Source organism: Impatiens glandulifera, chromosome 7 (assembly GCF_907164915.1).
Source record: "Impatiens glandulifera chromosome 7, dImpGla2.1, whole genome shotgun sequence".
Lineage (NCBI taxonomy): Eukaryota > Viridiplantae > Streptophyta > Magnoliopsida > Ericales > Balsaminaceae > Impatiens > Impatiens glandulifera.
Window position 1 is genome coordinate 42680878 of NC_061868.1, and position 22300 is coordinate 42703177.

Sequence of the window (22300 nt, forward strand, 5' to 3'; positions counted from 1 at the left end):
ATTATTACTAAATTTATTAATCAAAATATTAAAATATTATTTATTTTAAAAAATTATATTATTATTGTATATTAATATTTTTAAATTCTTTTAACAAAAAAATAAAATATTTATCAAATAGATTAGTTTATTTAAATAAGTTGAACATTCTAATTCACTATTCTTTTAAGTTGACTTGTAATAAGTTAGATAGGATGGATGAAATTGATATTTAATTATATTTAAATTTTAACTGAACAGACACAAAATAACATTTTTCAAATAAACTAAGTTTATTTAAATAATTTGAACATGCTATTGACTACTCGATCTTTGAAGATGACTTGTAATAAGTTAGATAGGATGATGTAATTGATATTTAGTTATATTAAAATTGTAACTGAACAAGACACACTAACATTTTTCAAATAAACTATGTTTATTTATATAATTTGAACATGCTAATTGACTACTCTTTGAATTTGAATTGTAATAAGTTGGATAGGAGGGATCGATGGAGGGAATTGATATTTAATTATATTATGATTGATGAAAATTTTTAACTGAACAGACACAATAACATTTTTCAAATAAACTAAGTTTATTTAAATAATTTGAACATGCTAATTGACTGCTTTTGGAAGTTGATATGTAATAAGTTAGATAGGATGGATGAAAATGATATTTATTTATATTAAAATTTTATATATTTAAATATAAAATTAATTAAAAAATAATAATAATTAAATAACACTATATTTACAAAATTAATTATATTAATTTATTTGAATAAATAATATATTATTTTAAATTTATAAATATAAATTTATTTATTTTAACGAACAATCTTGTAAATTCATAAAATTGAAATTATTTATAAACTCTTAAAATTGTAAAATTGTAAAATCTTAGTATCGTAAATTTAAAATCGTAAGAGTTTACCTATTTATAAGTTTACATATAATTAGACTCTTTAATTTCTGAAATTATAAAATCGTATGATTTTAAGAGTTAATTCGAGATTTTAACCGCATTGGTTGAGAATCATTGATGAGTAGACCAAGTGTGTCTTGGGCTTGGATTGCAGAGTGAGCAACTAGATGCGGGTATGTGTTGAGTTATAGAGTCTACACGTATAATAAATTCTACAATAGTTAATTAGAGTTTATTGAGTTTGTATTTTGGTTTGGGCTTAGGCCTGACCAATAGTTATTTAGGTTTATTACATAAATCTTTACCCTATAAACATATTATTATTAAGAGTTTACATTGATAAGACATAATTCTAGAGAGATAAAGTTTGAGGCAAAAATTCTGTATTCCTTCCTCTTCTTCATAGTGAAATTTGGTGGCAGCTGAAGTGGACGCAACTCATTTAAGTGAACCACTATAAATCTTTATTTTCTTGTGTTCTTCTTTTCTTGCGTTTTTACATATCGTTTCAAGAAGGTCAGATTTTGGGGATTTAAATCCTAACAACTAGTATTAGAGTAGTTATTCTAGATTGGAGCATGGAAACGATGGCAACGAGAACAGTATATGACACGAGATTGAAAGATTTGATGGGACAAATTATGCATTCTAGAGGATGCAGATTGAGGATTATTTTTATGGAAAGAAGATTCATATTCCTTTAAATGAAAAATCAAAGAAGATGGATGAAGTTGAATGGAAACTCCTTGATATACAGGTTTTGGAAGTTGTCCGATTGATGCTAGCCAAAACTGTTGCTCACAACGTAGCAAAGGAGAAAAGCACCATGAGTTTGATGAAAGTTCTCTCTAATATGTATGAGAAACACTCTACTAACAACAATGTATAAATGAAAAGACTTTTCAATTTAAGAATGGTTGATGATACTTCTATCACTACTTATTCGAATGAATTTAATACAATTGTAAATCAATTGTTATCTGTTGAGATTGATTTTAGAGATGAAGTTAGTGCCCTGATTTTGTTAGCATCTCTACCAAATAGTTGAGAACCTATAGGACAACAATTAGTAACTCTGTTGGAAATTCTAAATTGAAATTTATTGAAGTTAGAGATCGTATTCTTCCTAAAGAGGTTCGTAAAATTGATTCTAGTGAAACATTCAAAGGTTATGCTCTGAATATTGAAAACAATGGTAAAGGTAATGACATAAATTTCAACCGAGGTAAGAGTAAATCTATATCGAGGAATATGAGGAGTCATCCCAAGTATGGGCGGACATTTGACTGCTAGAATTGTGGTAAGAAGGGTCACTTGAATAGGAACTACAAAGCACCGAAGAGAAATGATGATGATAAAAACGATTCAGTTAATGTTGTTACAAAAACTGACACTAATGTGTTGCTTATGTCTGTTGATAGCTCGATCGATTTATAAGTTTTTGATTCGGAAGCATCTTTTCACACCACTGCCCACAAAGAATTAATAAAGAATTATGTGTTGGAAACTATGGGAAAATTTATTTTATAGATGATAAGCCATTGGATATTGTTGGCATGGGGAAATCAAATTGAAGATGACAAACGACTTTGTTTTAAAAATTAATAAGGTGAGACACATTCCAGGTTTAATGCGCAATTTGATTTTTTCTACACAGCTTGTTGAAGAAGGTCGCAGTTTCAAGTATGGAAATAGTGTGCGGAAGGTGACTAAATGAGCAATAGTTGTTCCTCGAAATCACAAAACTAGAACGTACTACATAACTTCAACTTGTAGAGAAACATTTGTTTTTATAGTTGATGAATCAAAGAACAATGAGATATGACATTGCAGGATGGACCATATGAGCGAAAAATGGATGAAAACTCTTTTGAAGAATAGATAGATTCCAGAACTGGAGTCTGTTGAACATCAGTTATGTGAAAACTGAATTATTAAAAAACAGAAATGGGTGAGTTTCTTATAGATTTGGGAGGAGCTCAAGAAAGAAATACTAGAGTTAGTACACATTGATGTGTGGGGACCTGCACATGTTTCTTCTATTGGTGGATCATACTACTGCGTGATTTTTATAGATGATTCAACAAGAAAAGTATGAGTTTAGTTTATGAAGAACGAGTCTGATGTATTTGTTATTTTCAAAAAGTAGAAGACTTTGGTTGAAAATGAAACAAATCAGAAGGTTAAGATTTTGAGATCCGATAACGGAGGCGAGTATATCAGTTCAAATTTCAAAGAATATTGTGATGTGAATGGGATCAGTATGGTGAAGACTGTTCCCCAAACACCTCAAGAGAATGGAGTAGTTGAACGGATGAATTGAACATTAAACGATTGTGCTAAAAGCATGAGATTGCATGTTGAGATGCCTAAAACATTATGGGCAGAAGCTATCAACACTATTGCCTACTTAATAAACAGAGGACCCTTTGTTCCTTTTGAATTCAAAATTCCTGAAGAAGTTTGGGGCAATAAAAAGGTAAATCTTTCTTATTTGAAAATGTTTAGTTGTTTATCATATGTTAATATTAATGAATGTGATAGGAGCAAGCTTGATCCAAAGTCTAATAAATGTTTTTTTATTGGTTATGGTGATATCATGTTTGATTATTGTTTCTGGGATAATCAAAATTGGATGATTATTCGTAACATTAACATTATCTTCAATGAACAGGTTCTCTAAAAGATTGTGTTGGGAAGACATTAAATGATGATTCCAAGTTGGAAGAGACTGATATGGTCGATTTGAGAGATTTTTCAGTAGAATATAGACTGATTGTTGAAGAAGATCAATGTGTTGTTGAAGATGAAATCGTTGAGAACGTGGTCCTAGAGGCAAATTAGAAAACACCGGTTATACAGTTGAGAAGATCATCAAGAAATCAAAAACTAGTCGAGAGGTGATCCTTATCTCTAAACTATATCTTGTTCACAGATTGAGACAAACCTGAATGTTATAAGGAAACAATACAATTTGATAAATCAGTTAAGTGGGAGTCTGCATTGAAAGAAAAGATGGACTTAAGAAGAAAGTTCTTAGCATATTCAACTTGTACGATTCAAAACCAATTACTACCACCTTAGATAGTCACTTCAAACTATCTAAAGATTAGTCGTCTTCAACAGAGGATGATAAAAATTACATGGATAACGTTTTGTATGCCTCTACCATTGGTTGTATTATATATGCAATGGTTTGCACATAACTAGACATAGTACATGCAATGGAAGTTGTTAGTAGGTTCATGAGAAACTCAGGTAGACAATATTGTGAAGAAGTAAAGTGGATACTACGATACTTAAGAGGAAGTATGGGTCTTTCTTTGTGTTTTTGAAAGTCTAATATGTGTTCGGAAGGATATGTTGATGCTAATAATGGTGGTATTGTTGTTCGTAGAAAGAGCACAACATGGTACATCTATATTCTAGGAGGTACTGCAATTAGTTAGGTTTCAAAGTTGTAGAAGAGTTACTCTTTGTAGTTGCGAGGCAGAGTATGTTGTTATGAAAGAGGTTGTTAAGAAAATGATGTGATTACAACCCTTTTTGTGAGAATTGAGTCAATACTACGAGGGAAGTGTATTGCGATACGATAGTCAGAGTTCCATTCATTTGGCAAAGAATCCAGTTTATCATGGTAGGACGAAACATATACAAGTTCATTATCATTTTATTTTATCAGCTTTAGAAGATGGAGTGTTAACTCTTGAGAAGATTCTCGGAAGTGAAAATCTAACTGATATGCTGACGAAAGCTATGACAAACGAGAAACTAAAGTTGTGTGCAACTTTAGTTGGTCTTCTTAATTAAGAAACCGAATAGAAGCGGTTACCGATCGAGAGATGATGTTAGTCTCCAAGTGGGAGATTATTGAGTTATGGAGCCTACACTTATAATAAACTCTATAATAGTTAATTAGAGTTTATTGGAAACATATTTAAGTTTTGGTCTGACCAAAAGTTATTTAGGTTTTATGACTTAAATGTTTACCCTATAGATATGTTATTATTAAGAGTTTACATTGGAACGATAAAATTCTAGAGAGATAAAGTGTGAGGAAAAAATTTTGTATTCCTTCTTTTTCTTCATAGTGAAATCTGGTGGCGGCAAAAATTGACGTAGCTCATTGGAGTGAACCACTCTAAATTTGTGTCTTCTTGTGTTCTTCTTTTTTTTGTTTTTATATATTGTTTCAAGCATGTAAGATTTAGGGATCCAAATCCTAACAACATGCGTATGCATTAATGAAAAAAAGAGTCGTGTTTTTTATTGAGGTGTCAATGATGTGACTAAGGAGAATATCTTTAATGTTCTTGGTATCAAAGAAGGTGAATTGTGAACTCGGTATTTGGGAGTTCCTCTATCGTCTAAATAGGTCAGAATAACTCATTGCAGATTACTAATTGAGAATGTCAAGAACTCTATAAGTTGTTGGGCCTTGAAGAGCCTATACTATGCGGGCAGAATTGAATTGGTTACAAAGGTAATTATGGGCATCACTGGTTTCTAGGCACAACAACTTATCATTCTTAAGATGGTGATGAAAAATCTTGATAGGTTGATAAGAAATTTCATATGGGGTATTCAATGGAGAGGAGGTAGTAAAGTAAAATGGGAAGACGTTTGTAAACCCAAGAAAGTCTAGGTGGCCTTGGTATTAAAATTTTCACTGAATGGATACAAACACTTTTGGGCGACTACTAAGAAGGAATATTTGCTATGGGTCAAATTGGTTCATTCCAGATTTATGAAATTGGAAAGAAGCATTTGGACATGCAAGTTGAAGGAGGGCATTCATTGGTCTTTAAAGAAGATACTAAAATTGAAATAGAGTGCGGGACTGTTATATCAAGTCAGATTTGGCGATGGTAAAAGCACCTTATTCTGGTATCGATTTGTGGTTTGAAGGAGTCCCTCTCCTCATGAAATATGAAGCTGTAAATATTAGAATAAGAAGAGAACAACATATGGCAACTATGCGTGATGTTAAGGAAGGCCATTGGAATGATATTCTAAGGCTAAATCCGGATGGGGCAAACATCCTTGAGGTTGTTAACAACATAACCTTTCTTGATAGGGATGATGCACATGAATGGAAGGTTATGATTAATAACAAGTTTAACTCCAATTTTGCATGGAAATGTATTCGCTCTAGAGGACAGATTATTGAGTGGGCTCGGAGTGTGTGGTCTTCAAGGATCATACCTCAACATCAAATTACACTTTGGTTGGTTTATAGAGGTAGGTTGATGATTAGGGATCGCTTAAGAAGGTTCATGACAATCCCTAACGCTAGTTATTTCCTTTGTATAAATGTGAGGAGTCGATCTCTCATGTATTTGGTGAATACATATTCACTAGAGTTTTTAGTGGAAGTTTGGAAACAATTTCAGCTTACAAACTCTCTTTGTTGATTGGAGTAGTATTAGAAATTTAGTGCTCACAAAGACTAAAGAAAATTCATTTAAAGCTAATTTATTCAAAAATCTTTATAGATGTCTTGTGCATTAGGGGTGGCCAAAAAATCCGATCCGTTGATCCGATCTGAAAAAATCCGTATCCGATGGATCGAATTCGGATATCGATCCGATCCGATATTTTTACCGGATTTCCGGATCGAATACGGATTGGGCAAAAAAGATTTCGGATATCCGAAGCCGATCCGATGATTTTTAAAATTTATTAAATAAACAAACCCAAACAAAAATATTATTAAATAAATACAAACTCAACCAAAATTTTCTCTCTTCCTATATTTTCCTTCCTGTTTCTCTTTACAAACCCAAACAAAAATATTATTAAACAATTACAAACTAAACAAAAATCTATTTATTCCTTTCTTCTCTTTACAAACCCAAAGAAAAACACAAAATCTCCCTCTTTCTTATGTTTTCTCCCATTTTCCTTTACAAACCCACAAACCCAAACAAAAATATGTCTCTTTCATTTGTTTTTCTTCCCATTTCTCTTTACATTTGTTTGTGAATCTGTTCTCAAATCGTCATTATTCATAACTGAAATTCTTAATAGAACAATTTCAATTTTCTAGCATATGAAAAAAATTAAAAATATGAAAAAATCGGATCAGCGGGTATCCAGCTGGCCGATCCGATCCGATCCGGTATTTTCGGATCGGATAATGGTCGGATACCGGATCGGATACGGATCGCAATTTTTGAAAAAAATAGAGGCGGATATCCGATCCGTAGGTTTATTCACCCCTATTGTGCATCATGTTTGGATAGAAAGAAATACTAGATTTTCAAGAACTTGGAGAAATGAAGATCAAAGTTTAGAGTGACATTGTTGTTGTTGGTCTGATCTCTTTATTCATACATGAAGAAAAATTCCAATCAATATAGAAAACTGAGAACTTTGTCAAAAGTGGGGATTGTGTTCCATGTAGTCACAAAGAATCAATGTTTAAGGTGTTTAAGGTGTGAGATAGAGAAGAATGATTGTTTACTGGATTTTGCTTGATATTCTTTTGTGTCGATTTTGTGTTGGTTTTGTAAATTCATGGTTGAATTCTTAGGTTTTTATTTTTTTTTTAAATTAGGATAATTTTGATTGTTTTGTCATAATTTCAAAACTATTGAATTTCTTCTCTTTTAGGATTTTGATTAAATAACAATAAGTTAATCTAGAAAAAAACAATAAAAAAAATCAATAAATTTGACAGATATATCATCTTAATTTGTATGCATGATTTAATTTAATAATCAGTTTTGTTTGAAATTGTTATTATATTAATATATTATTTTTTGATAATCGTTTTAAAACTAGCTTATAACATATTTAATATAAATAATTAAGTATATAAGATTAGATATAATATATGATACATACAATCCGTTAAAGATAAAAGTCGAATTTATTATATCTTAATTATTACAATCAGATAATATTGTAAAATTTTAAATTTAATTATTTAAAAGTTCAGCAAGACACCACTCAATTAGAACTTAACTACTGTTAAATTCTATGAATGAATAAGGTACTAAAAATATATTTCTTAAATTTAATTATGGCATGTTTAAAAACAGTTTATCATCTATCCTCAAAAATCAAATATTGTAATAAATGCTTTCATTACAACAACTTTGATTTGGCTAGAAATAATAATTTAAAAGATTGGTATCCTTGAGGTGGATCAAGTGGGTACATATCTATCAATTTTGACTTATATAAATATGGTTAATAATAGTGAAATGACTTAAAGACATGATAATCAAAATTGACTTGATTTGGATTATTATTATTTAAGAAAGACTAACAAGGTTAAAGATTTTATACATTTTTATACTAAAAATTACATATATATATATATATATAACAAAAATTTTGTGATGTAAATAATTTTCATAAAAATTGTCACGTTTATCTAATTTTAAACTAAACAGTCCATATCCAACAATACAAAATAATTGTATAATATAAAATATCCTCAATTTTATTTATAGTTGTTTTTTTTATCTATTGTTTTCTTTTATCACTCATATTATATTAAATATAAAATAATAATTATTGTTCATTATATAGATGAAGTAAATTTTCTAATGTTTCCCTTCATTATGAACTCTAAATTGTATTAACATTCACTATCTCTAAACATAATATATTTCTTACCGAGGTTGCTCTTAGGATTGGTGTTGGTAACATGGTGAATGTTATTCTACAAAAATTAGTTTCACTTATGGTGCTTTTTTAAGAAGTATAAAATTGTTTTATTAATTGCCAAGCAAATGTAGGATCAATATAACTTAGTATAGTAAGCGATTGTGCAGGAAATAACTCACTTTCATTACCAATTATAAAAGCAGTTATTTTATTATGAAAATACATTTATTTCTTATTTTTCTGAAATATCTATCTTAGAGCAAACATTAGAAAGGGTTTCACAAGAGCTGATCTAGTGAAGCGTGATAAAGGTATTTTTTTTTGTTCATTTGTTAACTTCAAATGTATATCAATTTTATTTGGTTGTTGCATTAGGTTCTACTTGAGCCTTCTCTTTACCTTTATTTTCATATTAATATTATTGTTTAGGTTTAACATGAACTTTCTTCTTATTTGTCGGATTTTGTTCGAATAAAAAGTGGAATACAATTAAAAAGAAAAGCAAAATAGAGTTATTTCTAATTTTCTCTACATTTTTTATTGGGAAATTTCATAATTAAAAGCTTTATCTATCGAGAATTTCTTAGAGAATATTTATGCTTAGTCCAAGATGAGAGTATTCTGAATTCTCACTCAATTAAACTTTCAAATGGCTAAAAGAATGAATTATTTTATATATTAAGATGATAAAAAAAAAATTTGAAGTTAATTTTTGATTAATTCTATAATTAATAACTTGTAAATTGAATTACTCATTTTCTAAAGCCAATATATTTTGACTTAGTGATTAAAATATATATTTCTTAAATGTAATATTAAGAGTTTCTTAATATATATTATTAATATAATATGCGTCTATAGAGTGATATTCAGATGTGAAAACTTGAACTTATAATTATAAAGACGTAAATTATAGTACAATATTACTCACTTAGTTATGAATTTTTGAAAAGAAATTGAAACAACAATATATCAAGTATGGTGGTTGAATTCTTTATTTGTGTTCACATAAGTCCAAACGGACAGCTAGCTATATCATATATACAAATAATGTACAATGTATCTTTTACATTAAATAGTTTGCATGTGGGCGTGATGCTTGACTAATTATATATGTACTAATAATTAATTAGCTAACTGCATATAAACTAATAAAAGTTATATATAGGAAATAAATTAAATCCAAATTCTTCAACCACATGTAATTTGATCACTATGTAATAATTCTTTTATTTAATTAACAACATTTATTTTCAATATTTTTTTTATTTTCTTTTCATTTTTCTAATTTCTTGTAATATATTTTTTAGTTAACCTTCTCTTTTTTTTAAACTATTAATTAACTTATTAGTTAACCCCATACTCTCAATAAATTAATTAAATATATTATATAAATATTAAAACAAAATAACAAAAATATTTTACTTTTAATTAAATTTATAAATATAATATATATAGATAAAATAAAATAAAATAAATAAAATAATTTAAATAACTATTATAAATTAAAATAAAATACATTATATCACAATAAAATAAAATATATAATAAATATTAATTACGTTTAGTGCATCGCGAACTACGTCTTGTATGTCCTTTTTGTCCACATCGTCCAAGAAAAACCTCACAAAATAATAATTTGTGAACTATGCGGATAAGAAGGACATACAGGACGGAGTTCACGATGTACTGACCGTGATTATTATGCATTTTATTTTATTGTAATGTTTATGTAATATATTTTATTTGGGTATATTTTATTTTATTTTAATTTATAATAGTTAATTAAATTATTTAATTTAGTGTATTTAACTTTAACTATATATATTATATTTATAAATTTAAATAAAAATAAAATATTTCTATTATTTTATTTTAATATTTATATAATATATTTAATTTATTGAGAGGAGTGAGTTAATTAATGAGTTAATTAATAGTTTAGAGAAAGAAGAGGTTAATTAATAGTTAGAAGAAAGAGTGTTAATTAATGGGTTAAGATATAGATGAAGTAAATTAATAGGTTAATTAATAATGTAGAGAGAAGGTGGATACTTTAAAAAAAATGAATGAAAAGTGATAGTTTGAACAACTTTATTTGAAGGAAAAAAATTCATTTAGACGTATGTACTTGTACAATTAGCTCACTTAAATGTATGTACTAATAAAAGGTCATTTAAACGTACGTACTATCAAAAATTGGTTCATTTAGCCTCTTTCAATAACCATGGTTTAATATATTTTCTCTCTTTTCCTTTTCATTTATTATTGTATTTATTACTAATATTATGAACCCTTTATTTTTATATTTTTTATAATTTTTTATTATTTCTATATGAGTATTTATGATTAATTATTTTAATTTTATTTTATATATGAACATTCATCATTAATTATTTTAATTCTATATTTTTCTTCTTTTTTATATATTTTTTTTATATTCACATTAATTATTAATTATTTTAAAATTATTTAATCCCAATAATTGAATATAACAATGAAAAGTCTTTCAACAATAAAATTTCTTCAACACAAAAATAAATTAATTAAGAATTAAGAATTGAATAATAATAAAAACTCATTCTTCAAACACTAAAAGAGTAATAATCAAATATTAGACAAAACAATTCTTTTACTACTAATATAAGTCGTGAATAAAAATTAAATAAAAAATTATTAATTTCATTTTTATTTATATTAAACTAAATAAGAAAAAACCTTTTTTCATTTTTATTATATTAAATTAAATAAGAAAAAACCCTTCAAAAAAATATTACAGTAAAACATAAAATTCATAAATAAGTTGTTAAATTTTTAAAAAAAAATTAGAATTTAAGAAATATGAAAAATAAAAACTAATAAAAAAAATGAAATATAAAAGAGAAATTAATATTAAAATAATAAAAAATTTAAGAATAAAATAATTTACTAGTTTAATTAATGAAAAAGAGGAGAGAGAAAATATATTAATATTTAATTAATAAATGTATAAATTTAAAAATAAAAGCTAACCATAGTTATTAATAGAGGCTAAATGAGCCAATTTTTAATAGTACATATGTTTAAATGACCTTTTATTAGTACATACGTCTAGGTGAGCTACTTGTACAAGTACATACGTCTAAGTGAGCTTTTTTCCTTATTTGAAACATGGCTAGTGCAAGAAAGTGTTAGGAAAATTGGAGAGAGAATGACGTGGCATCATATTATTAGGTGAAAAAATAAAAAAGTATAAAGAGAGAGGGAATATAGAGAAAAAATTTAGGGAAGAATACCAATTTTATCACTGAACTATAATGGAATATTTATGTATATCGTTTAACTAATTTTTGTTCGCTCATACCACTGTAGTTGAACTTAATATTTATCTATATCACTACTCCACCAAATCTCTAACCCGGTTAAGTTTCTGTTAAATGAGATGACAGGTGGAATTGACATGTCATCTTTTTTAATTAATATATGGTAGGATTGACATTTAATATTTATTAATTAATATATTATATATTTATTTATTTATTTATTTATAATTATAAATAATAAAACATTTATAGAAGGCTAATAAATTTTCTCTCCTGTCCTAATTAACTAAACCCACTATTCTTCTTGTCCTAATTAACTAAACTCACTATTCTTCTTCTCCTATTCTTATTCTTTTTTTAATTTATGATATTATATGAATTTTTATTAATGTTATTTATGTATGTTTTTAGTTTATTTTTTTAACCACTTAGTGAATTAGAGTAATAAAAGATGAGAAAGGTAAAAGTGGTATATTTTATTATTTAAGAATGTTGAAAATATATTAATTTAAAATAAAAAAATTATTGTTAATATCTCTCAAAATATCTAAATTGTTTGGTTAAAGAATTTTAAAGGTAAGCGTTTTATAATTTAAAAATATGAATAAAAAAATATATAATATATATTAATTTTTAAAACATGATATGTCAATCACATGTGTAATCTTTTAACGGAAAACATAACGGATTTGGATGTTTTGTTAACAAATGATATAGATGAATTTTAAGCTCAATTACAGTGATATGAACAAACAAAAATTAGTTCAGTGATATACGCGAATATTCCGTTATAGTTCAGTGATAAATTTGACATTCTTCCCAAAAAATTTATTATTTTTTTCCGCCAATCAAATTATGCCACGTCATTTCCTTATTTATTCTCTTTTCCAAATTTCTCTAATGTTTCTCGTAACTAAAAATAAACTTCAACCACCATGGTTATACCAATTCAATACAAACCGAAAAACATCTAATTAGTCAATTATAGGGTTTTGATTTAAAAACAAATCAATTTGTTAGGATCTGATATATGATATAAAGTCTATTTAAATCACATAAAAATATATTCATTAATGTTATAATTAACTAAGAAATTTTATAGATATACTTACTAATTTGATTTTTATGATTTTATTTAATAAAAAGTTTTATTTAAAATTATTATTATATTGATTTTTTTTAATTAATTTTATTTAATTAGTTAAAAAGATGTCTAATATAAATAATTGAATATATATCACATCTTATATCTGATACATTTGATCCGCCAGATATTATTAGGTGAAATGTAGGTCTTAATTGACTTTAATCAATTGAATGGAGCCAAATTTAAATTTATCTCAAACTTTGACACAATCTAACACAATATAATGTCGTGGTATTGATCCCCACCTTAATTAGTAATACTTAGTACTATTAAATTTGATTAATTAACAAGCTGGTACTAAAAAATATTTCTTAAATCTAATGACATCATTAATGACGTGTTTAAAAATCGCTATCACTTATCCCTAAGAATCAAATATTATAATATCGTTATAAATAACTTTTTTTTTTTGGCTAGAAATAATTTTTTTTATTTAATTTCAACTTTTTTTTATTAAATACTTAATGTTTTCAAGTATAATATAATTATTTTTTGTTATGAATAATAATAATAATTTGTATTTCACAATACTAAGATAGTATTCTATATAAAAGGATGTAAATCTATAATAATATTATAAGTTATAATAATAAATATTTATTTACTATTTAAAATATGTCAAAATACAATAGGATTAATTATTTTTATTTTTATTTAATATTTGAATATATATATATATATATATCACTAGTATTTATTATATTTTATAAATTTATTTATATATTTATAGTAATATCTAATAATTTTAAAATATTATTACAAAATAATAATTAATAGTTTTAATTTTGATTTTGTAAGGCTTAGTTTCTTCTAATTAAATTATTTTCATTTTTTATAATATATAAATTATTTTAAATAAAACAAATAAAATAAATAATAAAACATTTGTGTTAATATATTAATTAATTTAAAATGCTATTATATATAATATTATAAATTAAAATAATAAATATATAGGATTATTAATTATTTTATTTAATGTTTGAATATATATAATACAACTATTTATTATATTTTATGAATATATTTATATATAAATAATTAATATTTTGGCATATTTTTATTTTAATAAATAATATTAAAAATAATAATTATATTATTTTAAAATCTATTATTAAATAAAAATTTTGAAAAAAAATAAAATATTCAACAAAAATAAATTATAATTTAAAAAAGTTAAAAAATAATAATAATATTTAAATTAAAAAAATAAAAATTATATTTAATGCTAATTTTAAATTAGTGATGTATGCATTTTATATTATTTATTTTTTTGAATTAAAAGAGAACTAACATTACGCCTCACGGTTATGCATCGTTCCCCACTTAAACTCAAAGAACTTCCAAATTGAATTGAACTCGTGACCTTTTGGTTTTTTAAGTCGACTCTTACCATTGATTACCATGGTGATGTAAAAAAATGTGGTCACAATATATTGACTAACTATGCCCAAAGCTTGAACATTATCAGGTCGTGTGTTTACTAGGTAACGAAGACTATTTACATTTTGCCTTGCAACGTACACTCTGGCCTTGGCCCAATTATTTAATATTATAGAGAACAAATTGAGATATTCTATCTATTTTGGGAACAATAAGTCAATTTTGAAAAAAAAAATACATTACCTTTTTATCAAATAATAAATGTTCAATTTCACTTATTTAAATAACATATATACAGGGACGGATTCAATATTTTGAACTGGGGTGGACTTGAAAAAATTTTAGGATAAGCTTAAAATAATAACGATTTTTTTTTGAAAAAACCAAGTATATAAAAGTAAAGTTTTACCATTTTTTTAATAATTAGATAAAAAAAAACAATGAATTATATTAAAATATTTAAGAAATTAAAAGTAATGTCATATTTCTACCATAAAAAATTTTATTTTTTGGGGTATGCTTCAGCCCACTCGAGCCCCTACATAGATTCGTCCATATATATATATATATATATATATATATATATATATATATATATATATATATATATATATATATATATATATATATATACTTATTTAAATAATCATTGTAATACTAATTAATTATAAAAAAATAGGTTATTGTAAAAAAAAAATAGTTATTAATGTTTAATAAAATTTTTTTAAATATATTAAATATTTAAATTAATTTAATTGATTCAGAAATTAGTGTAAAACATACCACTTATTTTTTATTTTTAAGCTAAAAATATATTATTTACATGGATTTGTTTTTCCAAAGACTTAGAACTGCTTGTTTGATCTTATGTTTTAGTGGATTTTTACAAGTTTTTTGAAATACTATTAAGTTAAATGATCTTAGGTTATTTGGGATTTGTGCATGATAAAATATCACAATCTCATTTTATATTTTATATTTGAAATTTAAATTTAATAAAAGTAAATGTATTTTAGTGATGGATGATATGGTCGATAAAGATAATTTAAAAAAAAAAAACTGAAAAATCAGTTTACAATCTCTATATGAATCGGTAAGAAACAAATTTTAAGAATATAAATGTGTAGCCGCGATATGAACCACAAAGTTGGAAAACAAAAAAATGTTACAATTCTAGAGTGGTAGTAGTCTGTCACTTGGGCATTAAATAAAAATACATATTAAAAAAATGGCATGATAGAGATAAATATGCTATGAACAAAGACATTTTTTTGAAAAAAAAAAATTTTTTTTTTCTCTCTTTGCCATGTTTGGAAAAATTCACGAACATGGTCACTTTTACGAAAAAAATAAATATTTTTTTTTCTCTTCTAGCTAGCAATGTTTGAGACAAAAAAATTCGAAATATAGTTATATTCGGAACAAAAATTTCCTCAACATTATCATTTTCTTGAAAAATAAAAAAAAAGTAATTTTTTCAACTCTTCTGCAAACATGTAATAGACCACGTCGATCGTTCCAGACCATTTCTTATAAATGTTGTGAGCAAAGGGAATCAAGTATTTTATTATTTGAGATAACATTTAGCTAGAGAGATAATCAGATGTCTATCATAAACATTCTTCACATGAATCATGGTGACGGTGAAAAGAGCTACGCCATGAATTCAACTATTCAGGTTATATGTCTCTTATTTTCCATTTACATATTTCATATCAAAACAATTATAGTTTCAACATTTTAATTAAATGTTTTTTTTGATAAACAAACAAAAGAGATTCATGATTCTCATATCTCCATTTGATTTAGATGAGGTTCATGAGTAAGACGCTGTCCATTGTGAAGGATACTATCAACGACATGTTTGCGAATCATTTCCCATCATTTGAAACACTGGAGAGTTTTAAGATTGCGGATATTGGATGTGCCTCAGGCCCCAACACCCTTCTATTAGTGTCAGAAGTTATCGACACTATCTATAACCTGTCCAACCAAAACCAAAACAAATCCCTAGAGATATCGATCGTGTTGAATGATTTGCACAAAAACGACTTCAACAACATCTTTCGTGCACTCCCATCATTTTACGACCGACTAAAAGAGAAACATGGATATGAATTTAGTCAAAAGTGCTTCATTTCTGGAGTGGCATCATCATTTTATGAGAGGTTGCTACCCTGCAAAAGTTTGCATTTTGTACACTCTTCTAGTAGCCTTCATTGGCTTTCCCAGGTTTGTTTTTGACAAATCTTATTTCAATATGTTAAAAACAACTAATAAATTAATTTGTTTTCATAATTTTATATTGATTGATACAGGTGCCAAACAATCTAGAGAACAAAGGACACATTTACATGGCAAGAGATTGTCTTCCTAATGTGTTTGAGGCTTATAAGAATCAATTTTATAAGGACTTCTCCACATTTCTTAACAAAAGATCCCATGAAACTTTGCCATCAGGTAGAATGATCCTTACACTTATGGGAAGGAGCATTCCAGAACCATCAAGCAATGATTGTTGTTGCATTTGGGAATTACTAGCCCAGTCACTTCTAGATGTGGTTTCTCAGGTTTAAACTATATTTTAAATTGTTATTGTAATGAATTGTATAACTGTTTTTATGAAGAAAAAAATAGATGTTTAACTTTTAATTAATTTATTATAAAAAAAGTTTGTTAATTTATAAGACTTCATTTTCCTATTTTTAAAGATTTTATTTATAATATATAATTAAATAGTTTATTAACATCTTTATATTGTGTGTAGATAATATTGTTAATTAGCTAATTCATTATATTATAACATATTAAAATATTAGTTTTGTTGTGCTAACAGGGACTCATTCAAAAGGAAGATGTTGATTCATTTAATTTACCTCTATATACTCCTTACACTGATGAAGTCAAGGAAATCATTATGAAAGAGAAGTCTTTTGATCTTAAAAAGATGGAGATTTTCAAATATAATTGGGATCATGATGATAATGATGATAAAAAGAAGAGTGGAGAAATTGTAGCCAATTTTGTTAGAGCAGTTACACAACCGATGTTGGTGACCCATTTTGGGGAGCTCTTCTTAAACAATGTCTTCAACCGATATGAAGAGCGCGTAGCTGATCATGTTCTTAAAACAGAGAAAACAAAGTTTATAATTCTCACCATCTGCCTTAGGAAGAAATAAAATAATGACTAGCATGCATATTTTATTGTCTTCTAATTATTGTTGAGTTTGTATGAATTTTAATACCATGCTTGGATTTATTATGCATATTTAATTGTGTTCTAGTTTTTGTTGAGGGTAAGAATTTCAATACCATGTTTTGATTGCAACCCTTTATTTTATTTTTCTTAATCCCTACATTGAATAGAAATGAACTAAGTTGCCATCATTTATCAATTTTTTTTTGCTTATTCTATAATTTATAACGTGAAAAACAAAGTCAAGGGTTGAAACGTGATATATTTAAACATTTTTGCATTGTTCGTGTGGGTTGACGTTAAAGATGTTTAATTTTTTTTGTGTCACTTGAGTAAAATTTTCCTTTGCAAATATTTATTTATAAGAATTGTTGTTCAATTGCTCTTTGTGGTGACTATCAACAAATACAAAGATAGCTCTAAATCAAATGTACTGATAACTATTTTTGGTATCTTTTTCTTTGTATTGAGGCCGCTTCAGGATTTTTATCTTACTATCATACTGTTTGTAGAATTTCCCTTCATTGTATATTTTTTTATCCTCTCAAAACTTTTTCAAATGAAAATTGTTTCTTTAAAAAGGAATTAAATGAGATAAAAGAAAGTTAATTAGAGAGTTGACAGTGATAGAAAACATGACATGTAAGAGTTGATAGGGATAAAATTGAAATAAATTGTTTTTTTTTTATCAAAAATATATTACAAGAAATTAGAAAAATGAAAAAAAAATATTGAAAATAAATGTTGTTAATTAAATAAAAGAATTATTACATAGTGATCAATTACATGTGGTTGAAGAATTTGGATTTAATTTATTTCCTATAACTTTTATTAGTTTATATGCAGTTAGCTAATTAATTATTAGTACATATATAATTAGTCAAGCATCACGCCCACATGCAAACTATTTAATGTAAAAGATACATTGTACATTATTTGTATATATGATATAGCTAGCTGTCCGTTTGGACTTATGTGAACACAAATAAAGAATTCAACCACCATACTTGATATATTGTTGTTTCAATTTCTTTTCAAAAATTCATAACTAAGTGAGTAATATTGTACTATAATTTACGTCTTTATAATTATAAGTTCAAGTTTTCACATCTGAATATCACTCTATAGACGCATATTATATTAATAATATATATTAAGAAACTCTTAATATTACATTTAAGAAATATATATTTTAATCACTAAGTCAAAATATATTGGCTTTAGAAAATGAGTAATTCAATTTACAAGTTATTAATTATAGAATTAATCAAAAATTAACTTCAAATTTTTTTTTTATCATCTTAATATATAAAATAATTCATTCTTTTAGCCATTTGAAAGTTTAATTGAGTGAGAATTCAGAATACTCTCATCTTGGACTAAGCATAAATATTCTCTAAGAAATTCTCGATAGATAAAGCTTTTAATTATGAAATTTCCCAATAAAAAAATGTAGAGAAAATTAGAAATAACTCTATTTTGCTTTTCTTTTTAATTGTATTCCACTTTTTATTCGAACAAAATCCGACAAATAAGAAGAAAGTTCATGTTAAACCTAAACAATAATATTAATATGAAAATAAAGGTAAAGAGAAGGCTCAAGTAGAACCTAATGCAACAACCAAATAAAATTGATATACATTTGAAGTTAACAAATGAACAAAAAAAAATACCTTTATCACGCTTCACTAGATCAGCTCTTGTGAAACCCTTTCTAATGTTTGCTCTAAGATAGATATTTCAGAAAAATAAGAAATAAATGTATTTTCATAATAAAATAACTGCTTTTATAATTGGTAATGAAAGTGAGTTATTTCCTGCACAATCGCTTACTATACTAAGTTATATTGATCCTACATTTGCTTGGCAATTAATAAAACAATTTTATACTTCTTAAAAAAGCACCATAAGTGAAACTAATTTTTGTAGAATAACATTCACCATGTTACCAACACCAATCCTAAGAGCAACCTCGGTAAGAAATATATTATGTTTAGAGATAGTGAATGTTAATACAATTTAGAGTTCATAATGAAGGGAAACATTAGAAAATTTACTTCATCTATATAATGAACAATAATTATTATTTTATATTTAATATAATATGAGTGATAAAAGAAAACAATAGATAAAAAAAACAACTATAAATAAAATTGAGGATATTTTATATTATACAATTATTTTGTATTGTTGGATATGGACTGTTTAGTTTAAAATTAGATAAACGTGACAATTTTTATGAAAATTATTTACATCACAAAATTTTTGTTATATATATATATATATATATGTAATTTTTAGTATAAAAATGTATAAAATCTTTAACCTTGTTAGTCTTTCTTAAATAATAATAATCCAAATCAAGTCAATTTTGATTATCATGTCTTTAAGTCATTTCACTATTATTAACCATATTTATATAAGTCAAAATTGATAGATATGCACCCACTTGATCCACCTCAAGTCATATTTTTACCAGTGAAGGAAGTCTTTGGGTTTTTTTACCTCAAGTCATTTTTTACCACTTGATCCAATTCTTATCTTTTAAATTATTATTCCTAGCCAAATCAAAGTTGTTGTAATGAGTATTTATTGCAATATTTGACTTTTGAGGATAGATGATAAACTGTTTTTAAACATGCCATAACTAGATTTATGAAATATTTTTTTAGTACCTTATTGATCATTCATAGAATTTAACAATAGTAAAGTTCTAATTGATTGGTGCCTTGCCGAACTTTTAAATAATTAAATTTAAATTCGACCATATTATCTTAGTGTAATAATTAAGATAATAAATTCACTTATTTGACTCGAATATATATAATTGGATATCTAATCCTATCTATTTAATTATTCATATTAAATATGTTTTAAGCTAGTTTTAAAACAATTAATTAAATATAATCAAAAAATATATATTAATATAATAACAACTTCAAGCAAAACTGGTCATTAAATAAAATCATACAAATAAAGATGATAATATGTCAAATTTATTGGTTAATTGTAACATTAACTGATATATTTTGAGTGAATTAAATTTGTTTTTTTATTTGAAGAAATCCATCTTAATCAAATATTTTTCTATCCAAATTAGGTGAAAATAATTATTAGAGTCTGGATCTATTTAAATATTCACCCATAATTTTTAAACGAACTTATTTTATTACCATCCCATGTATTAATGTTTTTTAAACCTAAAGAAAAAAAACTCACATCTACTCTATATATGTGATGGTTTGATGTTGGGTTATTTGAATATATTTTATTGAATTTTAAAATAAATAAAAAATTGATTTGAAAAAAATAAGTTATTAAAAATTTAAGTCCATTAAATTATTATAATATGTTTTTCTATTTAAAATTTAAATTTAAATAACAATTTCGAAGAAGACCTTATTCTATCAACCTTTTTCATTAATTGGTAAGGTTTATTAAATAAGATAAATAAAATAAATATTTTATTTTAATAAATTTGACTAAGTTTAATTTCTCATAAAAAAAAAAGAGTGCAATAGCGATGGGATAAACGGTTATTGTTAATACTAATGCCGCTAAAGGACAATAACCATGGAAAATAGATATGTCGTCAATCGTCGCTATTTTCATAGCTAAATTATGACTAACGAGATTAAATTAGTGTTACTAAATGTGACTACAAGATTAAATTACTATGGATAAAGCGTGGATACAAAAACTAAATTACCTCTGTTGAAAGGGTATTGAATGGAATTATATATCGTCGCCAAATTACTAATTTATTCTTTTACAAAATTTATTTTTAACCTGAATATGAGTGAAATGAAATTTTTTTAATAAAGAAAATAAATAATTTATGAGAATAAATAATTTTATACAAATGTTGTTTTTAATCTTTAAGCTTGGTTCGTTTTGAGTTTGGTGAGTAACTCAAACAAAATCAAATATCATTTTAATTCCCTCTCATTTATTAAATTACTAAAATTATTAACCAAAATATTAAAATATCTTTTAATTTAAATTATTATTTTTTGTTTTATTTATATATATAAATACTCTTGAAGTCTTTTCACACAAAATTATCATTAACTTCTCAAAATTATTAACCATTAATGAGTATTTTTTATCTTTATGTTTCTTATCACATTTCTTGACTATTTTACGAGGCTTTGTTCAGATTGGATTATTTAATCTAACACAGGCTTATAAAATAATATGTATATAATAATATTAGGTCAAGAAATATTGTACAGATTCTTAATTATGAAAGAATGAGTTTTCATCCATTTTAGCAAGTTTTGTCATAATATTCTAAAACACAAAACTCTTGAGTTTTCATCCATTTTAGCAAGTTTTGTCATAATATTCTGAAACACAAAACTCTTAAACCACATGAATTCAAATCACTAATATGCCTCAATTTTACAATTAAATCATTAAATTCAAATAATATAAAATTTATTTTAAGTTAAGAGATCGAGAAAGAGAATTTGGAAGAGAGAATTTGAGAGAAAATTAAGTATCGCAATCTAATTTGCTTAAAAAATAACAAATTTTATCTCTCTTTTCTCTCTACATATTTTATTATTTTATTTCAACCAGTGATGTAGTGACACATTATTTTCTCCCAATCTCTCCTAAATTTCCCATATCACTCTTCTTAATTATATCAATTTTTTTAAATAGACTCGTAGGACATATTTGATATTTAGTTATGGAAAAAAAATCAAATTTTTATCCTAAAACTTACCAAACA

General features: G+C 25.4%; 1 protein-coding gene across 1 annotated transcript; it reads left to right on the forward strand.

Moving 5' to 3' along the window:
* Positions 1-15967: 15967 nt before the first annotated feature.
* On the forward strand, positions 15968-17545 carry LOC124909962 (probable jasmonic acid carboxyl methyltransferase 2). The gene is made up of 4 exons (XM_047450588.1): positions 15968-16042; positions 16174-16596; positions 16683-16934; positions 17201-17545. Exons 1-4 carry the CDS (start codon positions 15968-15970, stop codon positions 17543-17545), a joined length of 1095 nt encoding a protein of 364 aa, XP_047306544.1.
* The last annotated feature ends 4755 nt before the right edge of the window (positions 17546-22300 follow it).

What these genes read in the sequence shown, in the direction of transcription:
- LOC124909962 (XM_047450588.1), top strand. Translation starts at nt 15,968, where the DNA reads ATGTCTATCATAAACATTCTTCACATGAATCATGGTGACGGTGAAAAG. An exon ending in CCATGAATTCAACTATTCAG is followed by an intron (nt 16,043 to 16,173) that starts GTTATATGTCTC and finishes CATTTGATTTAG; the next exon opens with ATGAGGTTCATGAGTAAGAC. An exon ending in TTCTAGATGTGGTTTCTCAG is followed by an intron (nt 16,935 to 17,200) that starts GTTTAAACTATA and finishes TTGTGCTAACAG; the next exon opens with GGACTCATTCAAAAGGAAGA.